Below are 9,681 nucleotides of genomic sequence, written 5' to 3' on the forward strand. Positions count from 1 at the left end.
TAAAATCCCTCCCCTCCTCTTTCCTCTCTCTTATTGAGCCAAACAGACCCTAAGGTCTTCATTATGACCTAAAAGGGGAAAAATTGGATAAAGGTGCCTAGGGATGAGAGCCAAAAAACGGGTCAAACCCGTTTAGGCCTGAAAATTATAAGGGTCGGGTTTATAATTTTTCCCTTTAAATAAGAAACAAGCTTAAAAGGGATGGTCTTGTAGCGCTGAGGGCTTAAAAAGGCCAGTCTTACAAGGTTGAGGGCTAACCTGCTTAAGCCTTTTTATATTTTTTTTAAATTTTTTTGTGTAATTTTAATATTATTAATTTTTTTACATTCTTAATGATATTTCAAATATTTAGTTATTATTATCATTTTGAAATTAAAAATGGTTTGATTTATTTGATTTTAGAAAATAATTTGTCCAGTTAAATTTTAAAAAATAGGTGAATTTGGACTTTAATAATGATTTGATTTTTGTTATTGTTGATATTTCTAAACTATATATATTTGATAAGAGAGTATTTTTATACTTATATAACATGTGATTTTATAATTTGAATTAGAAATTTATGAGTTTTAACCAATACTTCTCAAACTACAGCAAAATAATAGTTGGACTACAAAATTTAAGAGTGAAATTCCTATAAAGAAGAAAAACTTGATATTTTTGCTACGAAAGAAAAGCATACTCATGAAGAAGAACAATTGATGATAGTGATGATGAAGTTTTAAAAAATTAATGATAATATTTGCCTATTGAACATTTACACTATTGATAAAACTTTTAGATGTTATTGTCTTGTTGACTGCTGTTTTAGGTGCTCTAGGATGTTGATAGATATTTTGATATGATGATATTTTATTTTTATGACTTAATTTTATTCATATTTATATCTTTTATTAATAATTTTATTAGTTTGTTTTTATTTTTTGATAAAAAATTTTTCTTAAACAAGCAGAAAGTTTGCAAGCTGGTTTTGAGCTCATTAGTTTAAGAGTCAGGCTTAACAAATTGAGATATTTTTAATATTTTAGCCTTACAAAGTTGGCTCTTTTAAAACTGTTAGCCTTGTAAGACTAGTATGTATTCCCACCTCTATTAGGAACACGAGTAAAAATAACTTGAGGCATTGTTGAATGTACATAAAAAAAATTGCATAGTAAACATGAAAAAAAAGATACTAAATAAACAAAAACAAAATTGGGATACTGAATATCCTTTTATCCAAATTTTTAAAAATGGTGGGTCGACTAACCTATCATGTGGGGCCTGAGTTTCATGCTGTGACAGGCTAGCTTTTACCAGCGGGCTGGTTGGCCCGTGGTACCCGGCATGTATGGTTCGGCTAATCTAGCTTTTGCCCGGGCCAACGGGTAAATCCTTATTCTATTTTAAATTTTCATATTCCTTTTGCCGATGAGATTGTTTAATGTTTAATTATTATTATTGTTCGGCTGATCAGCGTTCAACTGTGCTCATCTCCATGTTGGCTCTCCTCTCCACCCGCGTTCTGATTTCACGGTACCGCTGGTTTTTTCATTCCACTTGACTCTTTCATTTCTCCGACTCTTATTCTCAGTTCCTCTGGCTTAGCTCCTATGGAGAACCATGCCGATAAGAACACCAATTTCAAGAGCTCTTCATTCTTGTCTCACGCTCATGCTAGTCCAAGGTTGTTCTCTTTCTTCAATTTATTCTTTCTTTTGCGAAATCTTGTCCGGCACTTGAAATGGCCATGTAAACTAATTTTTTGGTTTTCTCTACCTGGCGCTGATTTTCGGGGTTAGGCCCAAAGAAAAAGGTTTGTTTTGGGGAAATTTTTTACTGGGAAACTTGAGGAAGACTTTCGAATATAATACTACTTAGAAATGTCTCTGAAATTGCTTGTCGAATATAATCTAATATTTTTGTTTTGTTGGCAGTGGTGGTAGGGGAAGGGCCTTCGAGATGAGAAACGAAAGAGATAGAACAAGAGGTCGGGGCGGTGGAGGTGGGGGAGGAAGTGGCTCTGGAAAAGATAAAATTGACGCCCTTGGGAGGCTTTTGTAAGCACTTTTAGACCTGTGATCATGTCATTCTAACTATTTTCTTTTGTTCTTAACTGCCAAAATTGTATATTGATAGTCATTATTTATTTTGCAATGTGAAATGAATTTTTCTCCTTTAATTACTGAAAAAAATTTCTGTCGGACTATGGTATACTTTATTTGTTCTTAACCGCCAAATTCTGCGGAATCACTAATGGTAGTAACTGCCGTTGTGAAATTTGGACACGAATTTTACGTCACATGGCATCTGGATTGAATTTGAATGTGCGGAGCGATGGTTTTGTGAAGGTTAATGATCTATTGAAGCTGAATATGAAGACGTTTGCCAACATTCCATTAAAATTGCATACTATCGATGAAATTAGGGAGGTTAGTTTATTCTTTTCTTCTTGAGTTCCTGTATCTTTATTGTCATTACTTGCTGCCATTTGCTTGGAAGTCAAATTTGTGGGTGCATTTACTGAAATGCATTCCAGGATTAGAATTCAAGTCTTGTTCTGTCATTTGTACTCTTAATTATGGTGTGGAATTCATATTTGAAATACAGTGAGGAAACAAAATTAGGACAGTTGGAAAAACTAAAAGTTTTTTGGGTTTGGGTACAGTGTTGTCCCAATTTACTTTTATTCCTCTGTTTTTGGGTGAACTGAGGAGCCTAAGGTCGACTATTATGCATGAACATTCCTATCCAAACTAGTAACCTAATTTCCCCCATCAGAAAGTTAATAAAAACCATCAGGACCATTGTTGTAAAGACGCAAGTCAACTATGGAACTTGTCATGGTACTTGTGTGTTTTTGGCTGTATCTCTGGGACATCACCAGTCTCTTTCACTTTTTAATTTGTGACTTTTATCTCAAATGTCATCCATAAGATATTCGTACCCTAGTGCATTGAAGTTGACTCTAAGACATCATCTATCTCTTATATAATGAAGTAATCAGGTTCCAAATTAAGAATTTTCTGATGTATTCTCTCAATTACTTATATTGTTATGGCTTGAGGAGGAACGCCACAGAACATTAGATAGTGGGGATACTGGATAAGGTTAGACTATGCCTAGTCATTTAATGAGTAGGCTTAATAGCTTTTTGGCCTATGGTGCCTATGATGTTTATTACTCAGGTCTTTTCTCTGATCTCTTTATTTAAATTTATTACTATTTCTTTTTGCCTATATTTAATGGCTGATGGCTTGTATATTTTTATTAGTAAATGTCTATTTCATGTGAATTTCCTTAAAAACATATATTCTTTATTATCTTATGGATATCCTTAGGCCGTCCAAAGGGATAACAAGCAGCGGTTTAGCCTTATAGAAGAGAATGGGGAGCTGTTAATACGAGCTAACCAAGGCCACACAATTACGGTAAGCATTTCTTTGCATGAACATCATCCTATCTTGCATCTTACTATTTCCGGTCCTAAATATAAGAGCTAGTTGACTAATTTGAGGAAATTAAGAAAATAAGTTAAGTTAGTTATTTGTAATAAATAGGTGTTATCTTTCCTAAAATGTCCTTGCTAATCAAATATATTGGCTAGAAGTACTATTATTAGAAGGACTATGAAACAATATGTGCTGAAAATTGTGTGTATTATTCACTGAAAGGGACGATACATATAGGGGAAAGGAGATTACACTGGATCGCAGGGAATAATCCCTAATTATGATAGGATTACAATCTGGAAATAAAATAGAGGAAAGCAGAATAATTCTGTGATCCCTAAGATTTCGGAGAATGAAAAAACTAATTAAGATAATAACCTAGCTAGCCGTTTGAGGAGCAATTTGGGGTAGAGATGAAGTGGGCTTTCAGAGAGGCCTATTTCCAATAGACTATCTTGGGAAAAAATACATAATTATGAGAAAAAGTGGATTGGGGTCTTATACTTAGAACTAAAAAAAAGTCAAGCAAAGTCTTATAGTGATGATTCTAATTCTCTGTTTGAACTGCATTGGTTAGATTCTTGTTAAGATGTCATTGCAGGAAAAGTAAATGTAACACTTGGTGTCTAATTTTCTTCTGTCTATTTTTCATGTTGATCTAAATGTAAATTGCAACTTAGTGGTATACAATAAAACAGAATTTTGCTTGTGAATTCCTTTATCTTTTGCGGATATCATTGTTTGTGGAGATCTTGATTCTTTTTTCTTTTCTTTTTGAGTTATTGTAAGTGGCATCACTGTGAATGGTACAATTGTAAATTCTCTTTAAGCCTTGTGCTGATGTGGTGCCTAGGCCATTTGTCTGCAAAAGATTTCATTTGTAATTGGATTCATTTCTCTGCCTTCTTCAGTAATTTCTATTTTTCACAAGAACTAAAATATAAATTTGTATTTATTTTTTCATATTTTAGTTCTAGTGACTTGAAAATGTATTCACAAGCGAGGCATTACAATATGGATTTCCTGTCCTCACCTGCGCATTTTCGATGAAAGCTCAAGTACTTGGAGATGAATCTCTCCTATCAGAAAAGCTCGCTTTGGTCAATTAACAAGCCTTTTTTTTTTGGTCCAAATCTAAAGCCCGTATAATCTTATAGTTTCCTTGGAGAACATTATAAGCTTTAGAATAATGTCACGTCCAAGTGCTGTGAATAAGCTGTTAACCTGTCCCAGGCTGCCTAACTTTCAGACATGGCTATTGTTACCACAATTTTAGGTCGACCCGTGCATTATTTTGTTGAAGGTGATGGCTAATTTTTATACTGCGGCATCTTAGAAAACTAATGTCTTGGCTGCAACATTTCGTACATTTGCTTGGTTGGTTAGAATTTTTATTTTTATGCTTTTTAAAGTAGCCTGTTGCTAATCATTGGATCTAATACCAACTAATGAACCCTCAAGCTGGGGAACCTTTTACCTCCATCAAAAGCAAGTTATTGTGGTGGGGGAATTAACCCACTTAAGTTTTCCATAAGGCAGCCCAAACTATGCGATGTGAGCTAGTATCCCATATTGTGTTCTTTCTATTAAATACTGACTTATTTCTCTGGGCAGATTGTTGGATTGAGAATTCATTTAATTTACTTTGTTCTACACTATGGTTAATGACATTTAATCTGCAGGCTGTTGAGACCGAAAGCTTATTGAAACCAATCCTTTCAGCTGAAGAAATTCCTGGTAAATTGTTTGTTTGTTTGTTTTTTTAATCTTATGTCACATGCTCCCAATTTTTATTTGTCATACTTTTTGTTTCAAATTAGCATGTTGCCACTATATGCAGTCTGTGTGCATGGGACCTACAGAAGAAACTTGAATTCAATTTTAGAATCTGGTCTGAAGCGCATGAAGAGATTGCACGTTCACTTTTCATGTGGTCTACCTACAGACGGTGAAGTAATAAGTGGTAATGCCATGTTTCATGAAAATCTCTTCTTTATTTATTTCATTGAGAATTTTTTCCCCCGTATTTGTTTTGTGCTGTGTGAAAGCTGGCCTTTATTTTTTGAATTGTGGCCCATCAGTTTTAGGCTGAACGTGGAGCTCATTTGAGAAATCCCATCACTTGCCTTGACCTTTTGCATTTGCATACTTCATTGTGCAATATTATACATATTTCCAACTCATTCGGTGATTTGGGACATTTTGTTGGAAATTGGATGGATGTGGATAGGAAATCTTCTTTTGATGGCTTGTGAGTTAATTTGTTAAAAATTGTGGGTTTGGATCTTCTGTGTTCCTAAAGCATTTGAGAGTGTCAACGACGTCATGTTTATGGAACTCAATTTATAAGCAAGTAGGGTCCATTAATTAAGTGGTAGGTCCAGAGCTTTTTTGCCCCTCTCTCTTCAAAAATGAATTGTCAATCTCTTCAACAAATGCAAAGCATAATCTAGGAAGATCAGCATGCGTAGACCCTTTGCTCTATTCTTGCATGAGACCTTTGCTTATCAAGAACTGAAGTGCTGTGTCCTTAACAATTTTGGAATTTTACTGGGGACTCAGATAAAATTGGACTGGCTGGTCTTTATCTATCTGTGTATGTGAATTCCAATCTCTCTCTTGTTTTCCTCTTCCAGGTATGAGGCGGGATGTCAATGTCTTGATCTTTCTAGATGTTCGAAAAGCTTTGGAGGGTATGATGGACTTGTCTCATTTCCTTAGCTGTGTTATACAGGAGATCAAGTTCTATTATTTTCCCCCTTGTTTCCAAGATACTATACAAGACTATTGAGTATTGATTATTAAATGCTTCTTTTTTGTTTTGATCTTTATTTCAGAGGTATGAAGCTTTACATTTCTGAAAACAAGGTGATATTGACAGAAGGTTTTGATGGGGTTGTGCCAGCCAAGTATTTTGAGAAGATAGAATCATGGCCAAGCAGACAACCAATTCCATTCTAAAATTACTGTATGATTTCGTTAGTTTTCTTTGTTGGACAGAATTATGTAATGCCTTATCACTGCATGTAATTTTGTGCTAGATAGGAAAACTTTGCTGAGGCAGAGCATATAGATCCCCCTTGTGGGGTGAGCTGTTTTCTTTTTTCTTTCTTTCTTTTTTAAATTAAAAAAATAAATTTTATCAATTTTTTGAAGTTTGAGTAAATCATATAGAATCATATATATATATATTTAAAATTTTTGTTAAATGGGGCCAATGTTGTAACTGCCTCAAGCAATCAATGAATAAGGGGCAATACTAGCCTCTCAGATGCTAGCCTTGTGCTTGCTTTCCATTTATTTGCCATATTTGTCTTCTTCTAGGATTATATCCTAGAAAAGTATTTGTTAATTTAGGCGGATCATTTGGATCGTCGTTTCGTATCACAACAATAATAATTCAGGATAGATTAGTCATGAGTTAAATGGCATTTTTGCCCTCAAACTATTGTCACATGAGCTTGTTGAATAAACGGCTAAAGAAGGCGTGAAGTACTCTGGAGAAGAGGATAGAGAAAAACATAAATGTTTCTTTCAGAGGAATGAAGGTATCAAACATCAAATAAGGTCATTATTGCCTTGGGCCCCACATAAATCATAGGCCTTATGTATGTATGTATGTATATTTATACACACACACATGTATATGTTGAATTTGATTTTATGATGGATATGTTAGTGATAGAATATTAAACATGTCATATTTTAATATTTAAATGACCTAAATCCCACATTAATCAATTAGGTCACATCATAAATTTCATGGATTAAACATATTATTTATTAAGAATAAAATGTTAATTATTACACTTAACAAAAATTATAAACAACTTTGCAGTTTAGATTACTGGAAATGAAAATAAATGGTAGAAGTACATTAAATTATATGCTAATCATATTATTGTATTTGATTTAATGACTCTGTTGGGAAAGTATCACCCTACCTACCCATTCATGTAGAACTTCATTATCAGACGATAAGATTCACTATTGAAAAGCCAAAGAGTGAATTATTTCCAACTATAATCATGCATAGGATTGTTTCCTCTTTCTAATCACACCTTCCATCGCCATTTCATCTACTTCATTTACTTCTCTTCATTCAGCAATAAACACATTATTAGTGTTATACAAATTCTAAATCTTAAAATTAATCATTAATAATTAGCCTCTTACCTCAATTGTTTAGAGATCACACTGTTAATGCAAAAGTTGCACGTTTGCCCTGCATAATTACATTGTTAACATAAACAATATTCAATTCATAAATTGTAACAAATATAAATAAGCACTTATTGATGGCTCACAAACTCAAATCTCAAAATTAATTAATAATCTTTTAGCCTATTAGCTTAGTTAATTAGGATATCATACAAAGCGGAAGTAGGTTGAGACTTCCATGACCATTTTGTTAAACAAATATATCATTTTAATAAGTTGGTATATTTTCATTTTTTCAAATAAAGCAATTGATGACAAATCTAATCCTGAATTTGAATTTTTTAGAATTTATTAGGACGAAATAATGATAGACTCATCTTCGATTCACAAATTTCATAAATAATAAATAAGAATATTATTAATGACAAAAAATTCTAAATATCAAAATTCATTATTAATAATTGACCTATTATTAATGGCTATCTTCTCTCCTCCTATAGCATTTTTCTCCTCTAATAAGCATAAATTTAAAAGTTTCTAACAGTTTAATAGGTAAAATTATACTCCTCCGATTCTAAATATAAGATTCTTATACTAGTGTGTATAAGGGTCTTATATTTAGGATCGAAGAGTAATAATTATTCAAATTTGATTAATAAATGTGATAAATGATAAAAATATTTCAAATCAAGTTTTCTTTTTACCTATTGATCTAGAGGCTGAACTCATAGGTTACATTTGGTAGGAAGTTTAAAAATCAGAAACTGGGATGGGATTGGGATTGCCATTGAGAAAATCTATTAAAAGAGTGTTTAGTGTAAGAGATTGTTTGTTATATAGAAATCTCCAAACCCATGTATATTGGATTAGAGAATACCATTGTGGGATTAGAGAATACATGGGGAGAAGTGATATTCCCCAATCATACCTCTATGGGTTTGCCTAATCCCCTATAATAAGTAACTACTCATGCTAAATATTATTTTAATGATTTTTTTCAATTGCAATCTCAATTCCAATCTTACATTTTCTTCTTCTTTTTTTTTGGGTAGAGAAAGGGGCTAAAGCCCAAAACAGAAATGACAAACAAAGAAAAGTAAAAAAGCAACAAAAGCCTTAGCCAGCACTCTCCACGCGTGTCTATCGAACTCAAAGCTTTAGCCACTTCTCTAGGCATATCTTCAAAAGGTGTCGCCTCTCTCTCCCCCTGAACTAATGCTTCTTTTTCCAGTACATCAGCACACTGGTTTCCTTGTCTCTGCACCAGCGAAAGTCGAACATATCTACACTGATCTACCATCTACCTCACCATTCTCGTGTGCGGATCACGAAATCACCTTCCTTTTCCTTTGCCTTCAAAGCTTCGAATAGTAGCTCAAATCAATCTCTAGATGAATTTTACAGAACCCCTTTTCCTTTGCCAGCTGCAAGCCATTAAAGCTCCCCAACATTCAGCCTCATAAGCTGTACACCACACTACATCCTTTCCAAATCCTACTATCCAGTTCCCCTACAACTACGGAGCACACCTCCACACCCCGCACACCCTGGGTCACCTCGGCTTGCCCCACCCCGCACACCCTGGGTCACCTCGGCTTGCCCCATCTGTGTTAACTTTACCCATCCACAATCTGGCGGTTTCCAATTTCCCCTCACCGAATCACCCCCATCAACCTTCAGTTTCTTGTTTCCGTCTTTTGCTTTCACATTATAATAAAAATATGAAAGCACAATGTTACAACAAGGGCTTTTTGACAATCTGCTATACACAGTAAAAATTATTATCGAAATGCTACATTGTTAAAAAATTTATCAGGATGCTGCACCCAAACTCATTGATGCGTAGAATGAGTTTAATTTTACACAGAATTGTTTACAAATAAGAATGATTTTCATGTTATGACATATCTCATATGTACTTTTTTTAAAAAAAAAAGATGTGAAATTTTTCTTTTGCTGAGTGTTTTTTCTTTGATGATTTTCTTTTCCTGCACAACCAATCACAAGGAGAGGACGACAGAAGAGAGAGCGGAGAGAGCCCGTGAAATGAAAAAAGAGGACGAGATTAGAAAAAACATAAAAAAATAGG

At 33.8% G+C, this 9,681-nt stretch overlaps 1 protein-coding gene across 1 annotated transcript; it reads left to right on the top strand.

Annotated features, from left to right (window-relative positions):
• Positions 1 to 2,269: 2,269 nt before the first annotated feature.
• On the top strand, positions 2,270 to 6,375 carry LOC114759968 (tRNA 2'-phosphotransferase 1-like). Its single transcript, XM_028949213.1, has 6 exons — positions 2,270 to 2,411; positions 3,321 to 3,410; positions 5,114 to 5,168; positions 5,272 to 5,394; positions 6,068 to 6,124; positions 6,269 to 6,375. The coding sequence occupies exons 1-6, from the start codon at positions 2,283 to 2,285 to the stop codon at positions 6,274 to 6,276; spliced, it is 462 nt and encodes a 153-aa protein (XP_028805046.1). The 5' UTR covers positions 2,270 to 2,282; the 3' UTR covers positions 6,277 to 6,375.
• Positions 6,376 to 9,681: the final 3,306 nt, after the last annotated feature.

Source organism: Neltuma alba, unplaced genomic scaffold (assembly GCF_004799145.2).
Source record: "Neltuma alba isolate B1F8T4 unplaced genomic scaffold, ASM479914v2 tig00010924_pilon, whole genome shotgun sequence".
Lineage (NCBI taxonomy): Eukaryota > Viridiplantae > Streptophyta > Magnoliopsida > Fabales > Fabaceae > Neltuma > Neltuma alba.